Source organism: Colletes latitarsis, chromosome 5, assembly GCF_051014445.1.
Source record: "Colletes latitarsis isolate SP2378_abdomen chromosome 5, iyColLati1, whole genome shotgun sequence".
In the NCBI taxonomy this organism is placed as follows: domain Eukaryota; kingdom Metazoa; phylum Arthropoda; class Insecta; order Hymenoptera; family Colletidae; genus Colletes; species Colletes latitarsis.
This window is the reverse complement of record NC_135138.1, coordinates 28,140,807-28,154,952: the sequence shown is the minus strand read 5'-3', so window position 1 is coordinate 28,154,952 and position 14,146 is coordinate 28,140,807. Positions and strand designations below refer to the sequence as shown.

General features: G+C 39.9%; 2 protein-coding genes across 5 annotated transcripts in view; one reads left to right on the top strand and one right to left on the bottom strand.

Moving 5' to 3' along the window:
- Window positions 1-14,146, top strand: part of LOC143341964 (uncharacterized) — a 208,775-nt gene that overhangs the window by 88,550 nt on the left and 106,079 nt on the right. The gene's annotated exons all lie outside the window — the stretch shown is intronic.
- Window positions 774-14,146, bottom strand: part of Rho-5 (rhomboid-5) — a 300,427-nt gene continuing 287,054 nt past the window's right edge. For 2 of the 4 annotated variants that reach the window (XM_076765407.1, XM_076765408.1), the window contains 7 exons: window positions 13,924-14,107; window positions 13,531-13,767; window positions 13,356-13,382; window positions 12,569-12,759; window positions 11,538-11,834; window positions 11,288-11,441; window positions 774-9,392 (listed from right to left, as the gene is read on the bottom strand). In XM_076765407.1, coding sequence (XP_076621522.1) covers window positions 8,961-9,392; window positions 11,288-11,441; window positions 11,538-11,834; window positions 12,569-12,759; window positions 13,356-13,382; window positions 13,531-13,767; window positions 13,924-14,107 — 1,522 coding nt within the window. In that variant the 3' untranslated portion in view covers window positions 774-8,960. The remainder of the gene's footprint in view (window positions 9,393-11,287; window positions 11,442-11,537; window positions 11,835-12,568; window positions 12,760-13,355; window positions 13,383-13,530; window positions 13,768-13,923; window positions 14,108-14,146) is intronic. The other 2 variants (XM_076765409.1, XM_076765410.1) reach the window with 2 other exon arrangements.

Below are 14,146 nucleotides of genomic sequence, written 5' to 3'. Positions count from 1 at the left end.
ACGTTGTCAGAAATATCAGGAGTGGTCAGCAGTGACTAGCAGAGGCACGCAGAGACCAGTAAATTTTAATGAAATCGATTTGTCATTCATTGCGTTAATCGCGAAATACAAAATTTGATCGGCGAAGGTACTTACCATTGGCAACTAGTATACAGCATCTTTAAAAAATGCATGCGGATTATTAAGTGTTAAATTTAAATAAATATAACTAGATCTGTTCTTTGCAAGGGCACAAAAATGAAATGGAATTTGATTTTCTTAATTATAAACAGAATTTAGGTGATCACAATTAGGTAAATATTAATTAAAGAAAATAAATAAGAATTGTAATTATCGTACTAGCAATGGTTATTAATGCTACCATGATCACAGTAATATGAACATTTATTATTTATTTCCTTCGTTGCGAAGTCTGCACAAAACCTGTCCGAAAAAATACAAAACAATAGATTACCTAATATCATATAAAATATACGTACAAAATATTGAAATACATGCATCATATATTTAAAACGATCATTTATCAAATCCGTAGTTTATGGATTTACCGAAATCAAAAAGGCAAAAATTCCAAAACTAAGAAGCTATCGGAACGTTAAAAGAAGAATCAAATTCCCAATTTGTCGATAAATTTCCCCCGTAATAAAAAATTAAAAGAAAACAGTAAAAATCAATCTCCCAGAAAATCGCGCGGGAAACAATGATTCAAAAAGGAAAAAAAATTAACGGGCCTCCGAAGCAAATGCAAAACAGACAACAACACATCCAGGAGATGAGTTTCATGTTTTCTTTATTGTTATTAAATTAATATGTTGTTCAAGAGACTTATATACGCGTACGTATGTGCATCAGGAGCGCGCGCGCATGCGCGCGTCTGCACGCGTGCACATACCGTATGCCTATACGCACGTATGTATGTATTGTATATAACAGCGACAATTACAATGCATCGTTTATGATCAGTAATAATAATCGTAATCGAAAACCTTACCGATTACTAGATGGAAACAAAACTGGCGAAGTAATCATAATAATCGTTAATAGTACAGTCGTATTACTCGTAACCCTTAAGTCCATCGTTTAATGCTTATATCACTCGTTATAGATACAGGGATACAGAAAAATAATACCGCGCGGCTGTGGTGGAATCTTCTTAAAGTATGTATGTATATATATAAAAGGGGATCGAGGACTGTCATTAGAATAAATTGCTCTCGCATGGATTCGCTCTGTCTCCGGACTGGAGCACCGAGGACGATCCAGGATCCAGGGTGCAGCGATCGTCGCGAGAAAGAAGCCTCTGCCTCGAACAATATCTACTATTCTCTGTGAACACTGTTTTGGCTTTGATCAAATATTCATTTTTGGAGGATTTCGAATCCCTCGAGACGTCTCTTGCGAAGCTTGTCGAACATACTCTTCGTGGAAGGGAAGGCTTCTGTACATATTTGGCGTCGATTGTTAGCTTAATGTCTTTTTACAATGGACGACATGGACGACCTTCGCTTAACCCGACGCAAGTATGCTTCTAATCTTTCAACATTAGAAATTACGTCTTTCGTGAACCGAAGGAACAAATTTTTGGCAGTGAAGGTTTCTCTCTTAGATGATAATGCCGAATTTTTGTCTTTAATGTATTTTTACAATGGACGATATGGACGATCTTGATTCGACCCGATGAAATTCGTTTCTAATTTTTCAATATAAGAAACCTTTCGTGAACCAAATGAACAGATTTTTTAAGGTGAAGATTTCTCTGCTGCTTTTTCAGTGTCTTTTTACAATGGACGACATCTACGACCCTCGCTTGATCCGACGAAGTGCATTTGCAATAGTTTTATTATTAGAAATTACATCTTCTGTGGACCGAATGAACAGAATTTTGGATAAGGTCATTTTTCTGTTGATTGGCAGTGCATTTTTCATTAATGTCTTTTTACAATGAACAAGGGAGGTGGCCCTCACTTGGCCTAATGAAATGCGTCTAATTTTTCTTGAATATTTCGTTACACTATTGATCGCATATGAATTGTTCTCGAACCGGTTTCATAAAGAACGTTCAAAATGAAATTGTGAATTACTGTACGAAAAATTTGTATTCGTTAACGGTGAACGCTCGTTGAGTAGGTGCGCGGAGCTAGATTCAATTAAAAGCTGTCGATTGCAGTCGACATGAGGGCTTAAACAAGTTTTTGACGGCTGTCGACTCTAGCTTAGAGTTGTGTCGATATTGTTTAAGCGCTAGATTGGTGTTCGAAAATTCCAGTGCTTGATTAAAATCGACCGTCTAAATCGAATGCAATTGTCCAGAATGTGCATCGTTCGATGTTAAACTCTGTTTCGTGACTCTATGAAATAAAAAAATATTACCGTAGGGTTCCTTCAAAACACAAGAAAATAATTTCTGGATTCATTGATTTCAAAGAACAAAAGGACGATTCCACCTTCGTATAGAGCAATTAACCAAAAATTATAATTTTGTGAATCCTTTACGAACGAATGCAAAATGGTTACGTCGATGTATGTTGCCTGCCCAAAACGTTGCTTCGTTTCTAATTCGGATCAGCCAATCGTCTACGTATCGTCTCGAACGATAATTAATCTCTCGATGCTCTTCAAGGCAGTAAGTCGAAGCAATGGTCGATCTTCGCGACGATTCTTTGCACCGGGACTACCTGGCTGCGTCAAGGATGCATTTACGCCGCTTTGAACAACGTTAGGATAAATTGTAGCTTTACTTAACGATCCTACCAGCCGAGCTCGTCTACGTGATAGCGAGATCGGGATATCAATTTTACACGAGCTGCACTATTTAGGTCCTTGGTCCATTTTCGACGCATACGTTTATTTACAAGACATCGTTACGTTTGTATTTTTTTTTTTTTTTTTTATTATTTTCCCTTTGGTGCGCGCATTTACCACTTTATCGTCGTTAGTATTTATTATTCTCTCGTCACGTTTTCGTGTTTTGTATGCTCAGTTATCCTCATCGCGACGGATCGAGAGCGAATCGTCGAGAGGGCCTCCGTGTGTTACATGTAAATCGTTCCACGCGTCGATAATTAGATCGGGGAAACTCGCACGTGTTTTTTAGCGGCCTCTCGTCGAGGGACTAGTCGAGTAGCTCGAACGAGTACGTCAAACAAACACAATCTCTACGTCGGATGGTTCTCCTTCGAATTAAACGTCGTTAAGCACTTTTGGACGATGCCCTGCCGTAGGAGAGAGGATTCCGTGGCGAATCGGATTTCCGGAGATTTTCGTTTTAACAATCATGGTCGAGCTCCATTCGAGGATTTGCTTTTTTACGAAAGAAACACGTAAAAATTGATAAGATACCCGCATTCGAAGTTGATTCTTGAGAAGAGAATTCAGTGACCACTTGGTTGAAACTCTTTACAATTTAATGGATATATTCGATCGAATCAAATAATTCGCTAAAGTCGTCAGAAGTGCTCGAATTTAGTTAGATTTCATTGAACGCTTTTGAAATCAAATATAGAGCTCCAGAATTTTGTCGCGATACGATAAAAAACGACGGGCAAACAGAAGGAAAATCATTGTCCAAGCGAATGCAACTCGTCGGTATTATTTGATCCGTTCATTACTACAGACCCTCGTGGCCCTTTCCACCCTCTCTCTCCCAAGGGGTGGCAAACGTAAACGCAATCTCATCGTCTCCGCGGCGAAAGACGACATTCCACCTCGCCGTGATCGGTATGGAAATATCGAAGGTATTCTCGAATTTTACTCGTTCCCTCCGCTGGTTTCTTCGTATGGCATGCTATTACCTGTATATGACACATTTACAATAATAACAATATGTTGCTTGTCGACAATCGCCACGGTCCACCTCGGTCCTTAATCCGTACTTTATGTATACGTGTATATTTATATACTCATATTTATATATTTATATATTTATATAATCCGAAAAATTTTCAGTGTATTGGTGGTGGTGGTGTGTGTGTCTTCGAAGGTCTTGAACCCCCTTTTTCCTCCCTATTTGCAATCCCAGTGCCATTTCGTTCATACCCCCCCTCCCACTCATCGTTCTCGTTCGCTCAAATCAGCTTTTATCACAAAGTTTCGAACGCGTCGTTGAAAATTTGAGTTTCACGCTTCGCACGCCGCCAAGCAACGATAATGATTCGTCGCGATGATCGAAATAATCGGCGGGAAGTCAAAATTTTGTTCCTACGCGATTCGATTCCGTCCAATTGAAGCTGACTTTCGACCAAATCGCGAGTGAACCTTTCAACTTCCCGCCGGTGTAATGCTGGGAAATCAAGCGTCGCGTGTTTTCGAGTTTCGAGGCAAGATTTAGAAAACGAAGATTGCGTCCTCCCAGGGAAAATCAACGGCAGAGTAAAAAGAAATCATGAGAATACGTGATATTGATGATTCAATGAGTCGAGTACTACAGTTTACGTCACGATACAGTGTCTACGTACTTTTAATACGTTCGCGCGTAATCGAGGCAAATTACAAATACTGTGTGCGTGGTCAAATAATTGTCCCTATTTTTTCATTCTCGTCGAGAGCCTGTAATTTTTCACGTTTCGCAGGACGTCTCTCTCGCAGAAATTTTCCTAGACTTTTACACGATTAATTATTATGAAATTGTAAGCGATTTAAATCCAAAGTAGAGTAGGCTTTGATAGTTTTTTATTGCCAAATATTCCTGTATTTTGCTGAAATATCGTTCCTCTACGGTAAGAAGAGAAAATCTATAAGGTCATTCTCAATTATATGCTAATAACTCAGAGGCAAATCCAGAGTACAGTGTTATAATAAATTAAGGACGTTGAAAATACTATACATTGCCCTTAAATTGTCACAGCTATATCCAGTCATATATTTATTAATATTATCAGGAAATGTTAAACGTCAAAAACGCAAGAAATACAAAAACTTCGAACAGGTCAAACATATATTATGTTTTATTTCCTTTTCTCTAACACATAAAAAATATTAATTGCACGAATTATACCACATATTTTATAAAATTTCAAAGAAAATAGGCCAAAAGTTTAAGTTTTCATAATTTCGTGTAATAAGAAGTAATTGTACATCAGTTTGCTCTTTGATATCAATACACGATAATTAAGAGGGACGTTCTCTAATTTTTTGGCCGGTTATTTGTATGCTCTAACGAGCCAAAAAAGTCGAGAACATTCTCTAGACTTTCTGCAATTTTATTAATCGATATTGGATACAATGATTATCATATATTTTTTATGAACAATGTAACATTGCACTCTCGTTTAAAGCTGAAAGACGTAAACATACTGTACATACACGCTAATAAATTAGATATCAACTCAGAAATTAAAATTTTGACATTCTAGTTTATGTAGAATATTTATCTTGTTTTATGCTCTGGACTGTAGACTTATCGCTTGATGTTTTATCATGTAATTAAGAATCACCCTCAGTGTTGGTATTTACAACTGAACGTGTGCAATTAAGTGTGCTCTAATTCGCGGAATAATAGTAATTTTTGCGAAAGAGAATAATCGCCTACCTCAACGCGTCCCCGAGAACATGACCAGCCCTTTCATCAATTCTCGTTTAATCATTTTATAAACATTGATTCGATTAGGTTTCCACGTAGAAACACGTGTCGACTGGTCGTTGAGAACGTATGTGGTGGAAACTTGTGCGCAGCATGGCGAATGGTAAAAAAATATTCGATAAAAGGAAGCATGATAGTTCGCGTCCAAAATACAAAATACAAAGACGAATTAAGTCGAGGTACGACGAATTGGTTTTACCATCGAGAGCATGGTTTTCGATTATCGTAATTGTCGCGCCTGCCATGATCCAAGAAGCTATTAATCTACAGCAAAAAGGAAAATGATGAATACGAATGAAAAAACGATCGATACGGTTTTCTTAATTTTACATTGATAAAGTAAAAATTTCCATATCGAACCGGTCTTAATTTTCTTGTACCTTATACACGCATTTTTGGCGAAAAAAAGAAATATTTTAGTTTTTCTTTTCCTTTAATTTCGTAGTCTCAAGCAACAACAACGAATATTCAGAGAAATGTATAAAAATTGTTTACTAGTTATACGATTAGTAATCGTTAATTATTAAATCGTTAAGCGGTTATAATGTTTCAGAAACGTGCGTTTATATTCATGAAATAGCGTCCCCGTGGCTCCAATTAGTATTATATTTATGCAGAGGTAATTACCATGTTAATTTTAATTATATTAATAATGGTAATGTTAATTACCAATATTATGATAATTATTATAATTCCCATATCATAAATCATTACTCGTTTTTGTGGCATGCTCAACACGTACGAGGATAGAAAACCATGCCTTTACATTTATAAATATTAACATAGTGTAATCAACCCAGCAGGTTTCTGGTGTTCTTAAAAACTATTCGAATGTTCTTGAAAGAAGGAATCGATGCTTATAAATGAATTAAAAGTTAAGATAGATTTTTAATATTTTCTCTCAAATTCCTTACAATTTTTTAGTAGGTTTATATTTTTCGCTATAGTGTCATGATGTGTTTGTTAATTACACGTACGGTTTAAGGTCTTGCGACGATTGATCAAACATTTACACTTTTGAATATTCGTAACAGAAATAAATATATTACAGTGCAAATAAATAACTTGTGTACTATGAAATTAAGTAGATTTATTTCTATATATCACAGTTTTTAATAGGAATGCACAGTGAATTTTGTTTTGTCAATAATTACGAGATAAATTTTATTTAATTAGATGTGCCTGTTCCAATACGACTAATTTTGTTCAAACTTATTTTTGTGCATTATTTTAATGAACGATGTGGAAACTTTTAAATTGGAAACACAGATTCTTATATATTTAAAAAATTATAATTTAATTATATTTCAAGGGATTCGAATAACTCTTCCCGTATTTTCTTCAACGTTGTAAATTTATAGATTGCATGTTGACTTTTGTGACTGACTATACTAGTTAACTACATTACGGCTGATCAATAGTAGAAACAGTTTCTCTAGACTTTGGTTGCAAAACTCTTCTACCACATTCAGTTACGACCCCCCTCCCCTCCCCAATAAACCCACTTGACTTAGAAGTCATTATCTACATTTTTGAAGTCTGATTTAATTATTATTTTAAAGCAAAAGTGTGACCTACAAACAATTCGTTCACGACTATTTTACTATTTCTCCTTCTCGTCTTTCGATTCATATTCCGTTATTAAACACCTACGGTTCTAATTGTGGTGAAAAATAAAATACAGTCTGGGTCATAGAAGGCTTACTTACGGATAGAAAGGGTTCAATTTTCGTCTCGCGAAGGCATCGCAAGACCTCAAAGCCATACTCGATCCTTCTGTCCAAGACGCTCGACTCGACGCTGAGAAAATCAACGGGTCTGCAAAAGCACGAACGTATCCAAGGCAATCGCTTGAACGCAAACAGAGAAGCACGTTTTCCTCGTTCGTATCGCCGGCCATCGAACCGAAATAAATTCCTCCGCCGAGCATGCTACACTAAGAACAAGATCGCGAATGTCGACGACAGGAAAGGTTGCTCGAATCTCACTTTCACTCGCGACGATCCCTCCCATCACGTTGTGGCACATCATGCTCGCTATTGCTATTTTTTAAATATCAGTGTCGTTACGCGCGACAAAAAAATTGACGCGGACGAACAGATTCACTCTTCCTCGCTCCCTCTCCTTCTCGCGGCTCTCAGACAACGTTTTTTTCTTTTTTTTTCTTCTTCTTACATGTACATACCCGTTATAATAAAATACACATTCACGAATGTCACGAGTGCTTTTTGTTTGTTTCTTTGTTTCGTTTGCTCTCCCGTCTACCTTTAACGAAATGAACCGTTGCTCGCGCTTAAATCCGCGAACCGTCGTCCTCCCCCGCTAAATCGATACCCTCGCGTCTACGAGTTTATTTATATGTACAAGTTGGTGGAAATTGATTAAGTGTTCTGATATCTCTCCCGTCACTTGCTCTCTCTCTCTTTCTCTCTCTCTCTCTTTCGATCACTCTCACGCCGTTATAAAAAATTGATTCGTTTCACCGGAGACTTATCGTTTAACACTTTCCCATTCCCCCTCGTCACGGCCCTTACACCGACCTTAAAATTAAGCTCGTCCGATTCGCGTGACCGGTGGTGGCGTAATTTCACCTCTTAGATGTTGCACCTCTTTAGCGCGTGGCTTATGAAAAATATTCTTCGAAGACAACCGCGTGGCCCATCACAGATAGTTCCGGCGTCGGAGGTACGGGGGTGCTGCGTCGCGTAGAAGACGAAAGACGTGCAACACTTTCAACATTGTTCGCGTTCGTTTCCCTCTAAAATTAAACTTATTAAGGTCGTCCCTTACGTCGTACGTATGTATATGTATGTAACAAGAGTCCTTCGTTCGACTATGTACACGTGTTCTCCGTCCTTCTTCGTTCCATCTTCGAAACCACGGTCCGAACGGGCGGAGCTTCACCTCCCCCGGTGATCGATCATCGTCCTTTTGCCCGATGGTAAAACGTTCGCTCTCCCAGAGAGTCCATTCCGTTCGCGATCACCAGGGAACGATGGTCGCTTACGGTAAAGGCGCGTGTTTCTAATATTTACATGCCATCGAGGACCACGAAGTCCGCTCGGCTGCAAGTCCCCTCCCCCTCCACCCCCCATGGAGGGTCACGGGCTTCTTTTTTTTTTTTTTTTATTTAACTTTAAGGCAGTGTCGTTCGTCCGACGGACAAACACGAGTTTCATCCAGGTTTCTTTGGCGACAACGGAGGAGGCGTGCATCGAACCCTTCGAGGATTCCCTCCACGTGACTTTCAAATCCGCGCCAGCTTCCGTCCAGGATACCACAGCAAAGCCAGGACGAGCAGCCGCCTGCGCCAGGACCGACCACGATCCTGGCCGGTGCGGTACGATGTTTCGAATTCGACTTCGAAGCACGGCTCCGTGTGTCATACGGGCTCCTCCCGCTTGAAGTTGATGTTCTGCGAGGCGCAAAAGTCCCGCGTGAACGGGATGCAATTGAACAGCTTGCAGACCTCGCACTCGTACACCGGCACGTTGTAAAATAGGGTCAGAAGAAGGGTGAACAGTAGGACGATCAGGATCAAGCAGATCCAGATCAGCCAGACCTTTCGTCGGCGATCGTAGTGGCCGAACGAGATGAAAGGCATCAGGGCGTACGCGGCCAGGAAACCAAAGATGAAGCCGAACAGGTGGGCGTAGTTGTCCACCCACGGCAGGATGCCCAACACTAGCAGACCCAGCAGGATCACGATCAGCTTCGTCAGGGCTCTTCGCGGTTGCTTCAGCATCGGCCAACAGTGCAGGACTTCGACGATCAGCGTCGCGAGAAGGGCGAAGTGCGCGCCTGCTGGCCCCACCTGCAATCATTCCGTAAGGAATATCTGTTTTATTTTTAAAGACGATGGGATTTGTTGGGAGAATTTTAGTTATGACTCTGTTGGCGACTTTTGGTGTAGTTAGGAAGCGGTGAGATTGCAGGAGGAAATAAAAGAAAAGAGTTTCATCCTGGGCTGGATAGTGGGACTCATCTGTAAGACAATTCTAGAAGATCCTGTCTTATCAAATAGTTGGTCGAGGAGTGTATATGTAGGATTAGATGGTCGATCGAGTACTTGTGAGAGAGCTACAGATTGAGCGTAGCCCTCTGCTGGTGAGTATGGGAGGTGTCGCCACAACCAGGACTAAGAATAGTAAAAGTTCGATGGATTCTGACGTTTCCAATTTCGTTCAAATTTGGCATGTACCTTCAATACATGTGTCGCTATAGTCCGTACTAGAATTAAGTCAAAATCATTATTCTTTCTATTTTTTATTAGTCTGTTAAAGTTAAAAACAAGAAAACAATCGATATTTCAACTTTAAAATGCTGTCATTTTTTTAATTATCAATTTTTTTTCTGTCCCTTTAGTACCGAGTATAGAAATATGTATCCTAAATAAGAATCTTTTCCATTTTCTTGGCTTAAACAAACAGAACGGCTGGAATCATGGAATCTATTAGAACACTTTTTCGAGTCTCTGTACTGTCATTAATTTTGACTATTTCTCGTTGTAAAAATTTGTCAATATTACTAAAAGTGTAGTAAATATGATGTTGCAAGAACGTGCATAGTTTCTATATAAAAAAAATACCAAAGTGAACATAAAAAAACGTGTTTTACAGTAGAAGACTCCCTTAAGGTTTCTTGTATCCGAAGTTACAAAAGTTATTCGAATGCTTGGAGCCACTTCGTTCAGGCTCTCCTCTTATAGAAATCAGCGTTGAGTATCACGGAACGAGGCGCGAGGGAACAATAATTAACACTATATCACTTAAAGACATAGTTCTCCCGGATAGGGGGCACATTTAACCAAATTAATTGGAACAAATTGGACGGTACTAGTTCTCCGAGAACGGTGCTTTACGTCCGCTTTATTCTCGTACCGCCTATATAGTCTCGCCCCCGAAGCGCACAAGCCCGGTGGAAGGAAACAGTTGGAAATAGAGACGACGGGAATGGAATTGACGCGCAACTCCAAGTTCACCGAGGTGTTAAGGGTTAAACTATCGAGCGATAAGACGACGGGAGTGCGCGAACGACGCCGTAAAGCAAACGATTCTAATACCGTTTACCCTTTCTGTGGATATGAGTCGCGGGCGAAAGGTGGCCCCCAGGAGCAATTACTTCGCCTTGGCGGGTCAAAGACTCGATTAAATCGACGATACACAATGAAACGGTCCGTTAAACGCGCCGTAAGATTATTCAATTAAAACTTCGCGGCGCAGCTAATAAAACCGTTGCCTGGGGGGCGGGTAATCGCGGACAGATTTCGATTATAATTTCTGACGGGGCTGTCCGTAGTTTTCCTCCTCTCGTTATCGACGAACGACGATCCAGTCGATTCCTATTTAGTCGGAATAATACGGAGGATGGTTCGAACATTGATTTTTTGTTTTAATCTATTTTTACAGGACGACTTAAAAATCATTTGCTTGACTCATAGATTTGTTTCTTTTTGATATCTCTAAAGTTCTCCAGAGAAGTCAAAATTTTCCATTCGATTAAAAATAACGAAACACATAATATTGGTCGTACTATTTGATTTTTATCTTCACTGGAATTAACTAATGCTGTCTGGATTTATTTTCTTTCCACGTCTCACCTTATTGTTTACTTCGTGGCGAAGAATCGTATTTTAGTGGGTCGCTCTAGCATATTTTGTCAGAGTGTCACATTCGTGATTTTACTTAAAGAATTATGATCGAAACTTACCTCAGCTCTGTAAGGAACGAATATCGCGCTGGCCAGGTTTCCAGCCAGAGCCCCGATGAAGTAGATCAGCGCGATACGCACCGAGCCCGTCAGCTTCTCCAAGTCCCGCATCAAGAAGTACTGCACCATTATCGTGATCGACAAGTGAAGAATTCTGCAAGCAGACCGCGAGATCGTGTATTAGCAAAACTCCGTCCAAAGTTTTGTCCAATCAAAGATCGTTCGGAGAAGATTGCACGGTGGACCTTACCCGGCGTGAAGAAAAGTGGTGGTGAAGAGCCTGTAGAACTGATCTGGCCACTCGGGATGAAGAAAGGGAATCATGCCGCATACGTCGTGCAAACATTCGACCTGGGAACAGAGCGACGCCTCCTCGTGGAAATAACCGTGCACGAAGTCACAGTACTCTTTCGTGGTGATTCGACACATCCCGTGAATACCGATGCAACACGGATGACCAATCACTTCGCACACCATGTGCTCCGCCATCTTGTCCTTGTACCGGCCCACAGGGAAGTTTCCGTTGGCCCGTTGGCTTCCGTTTCTACTGTTGAACAACGGAAAGGATTTTTTTCGATATTAACCATTCCTCAGAAAAGTCGACAAAGTGTATTATCATTCCTTATGTGGATTAAACTAACAATTATTTAATATATGTCAATGTAACTATTTGAAAATTTTTGTAATCCTCCATTAATGCTTTGAGAAAAAGTTGATTTCCATTTACCAATTTGGTAAAAGTCAACATTAAGTAAAATAATTCAGTTGAGATTGAGAGTCCATTTGAGGGTTAGAGTTCTACGTGGACTCGTACAGCGATCCCTCGCGAGTTGCAATTTAGCTATGATCGGGTTGTTGCAGTTTACATAGAAAGTAAATTAAATTATCGTTATTGATGACAGCGTTGAATAATTTTTGTCTACAAGGGAACATCGCCCGAATAACAATCTCAGATTTGTATAAAATTTAACATCCAGATAGAGTACTAAAAAAATATATTTTTATATCCTAATCAAGAGATCGAAACGTCGAAAAAATCTCAGTTAGAATGTGAACAAATAAATATAAAATGAAATTGTGGGAACTGCATTTATTCGAATTCGTCGTGGAATACGACAGTTTGGATAATGTTTATTGGCCCGTGTATCTAATGGGAATTCAGGAACGTGCTCGGTAAAACCGTGGCGACATTAGATCGGAGAAACGAGGGTCGGATGAATGGAGTTCTACAATAGTGAGTTTCAGAAGTTGGCGAAATATTGGGGGTAACGTTCAATTTACCTGAAACGTTGGTTGAAGGGATTGGTCTTCCGGCAGATGGGCCATTTGGTGATGTCGTCTGGCCATTCGTACGGCGCTACACTTGCTGGCGCATCGCAAAACTTTGGATCCAATCCGCAAACAGATCCGCTTATACGTCCGCCGGGTCCGCTGTCCCCAGGTCCCCACTTTTTCCAGGTCGATATCGTGTTCTATAGTTTTCATAAGCGTCACTGACAATGCGCACTTCGTTGGATTCGTATCGCGGAACAATGCTCGCGAATTTCATCATGCAATAGCATAACTTCGTTCGTAACATTATAAAACACACAATGCCCTGAGTATGTTGCGTCAAAGTATTCATCGGAATAAACTATACATTGGAAATTCGCGAAACGTTTCGAAATATATTATTAAAATGACGTGGAAGGTAGTAATTCCCTTCTTATTGATATTTCAAAGTAATTAAGAACAAACAATAATTTATTTTGAGCTTCTTTTTATTTTTATGAGATTTTAGTATACTTGAAGAGGCCTCTACGAAGAGACTTACAATATTAATTCCTTTTTATTTCAAATTATCCACAAGATACAGGAATTGTTACCTAGCTCTACGTAATTTTGTCGAGCAAAAAGCAAATAACTATACGATTTCGAGGCATAAATATTACCAGCATCGATTCTGTCATGCAAATTTGAAACGCAGCTTCCGTCTAATAAATAAAATTGACTGATGCTGCGAACGCAGTGACTTAATAGCAACCAAAGAAACAATGACGAACAACGTATTAATGTCGCTGAAATTTACCGTAGCCGTCGATCTCAGTCCCCGGACCAGTTGGTTCGCAAAAAAGAAGATCATATTATAAACACGTACGACAATGCTCGAGTGTCTAGTTTCTACTCGTACGTTCCATACAAAAAATAATCTTCGTTGTTTTGTATCTTTTATTCTTCGAAGTAAAAACTTAATAAATACTCACAGAGCAATCCGCTTTACTAGACTGCACGCAGCCGGAGTCGTCGTTTCTGATGCAGCAGGCTGTGTCGCGTTCTCTTTCCCGCCAGACGTCGATCTCTTTCAGAATTTTAATATCGCGACGCATACACGGCGCGAACTTCGCGCCCAGGTGAATCAAATCCGCGGCCCGCGGACCAAACCAGAAATTCGCTGGTTCCTGGTAGTCCACTTGCTGCAACGACAGGCTCGTAACGAGAACCTGGAATCGGAATTTTCAACTTATCGCGTGAAAATTTATTTCGTGGGCTCGACAAATTTTAAAATATCGTTTCTGTATCTGGAGAACCGATCACGAACGATTGAAACGGGTATATAATAATATTAAGCGTCTAACAATTGCAAGACGTAAACTCACCAGTCCCGATCTGTGACTAAGATCCATGCCCAGGGGCCCGAAACCATAACACGCTAAAGATATTATCAAAATGAGCACTTGAACGATAGTGATCCAATACGTAAAGTATGGTCGATGGTCTTCAAAGTCGTCCAACTGCTTTCTGACGTCCGGCTTCTGGGACACGCTCTTTCTGAACGATCTTCTGCAATCACGAGAAAACGCGTTACTCAGTCTTCTGAAC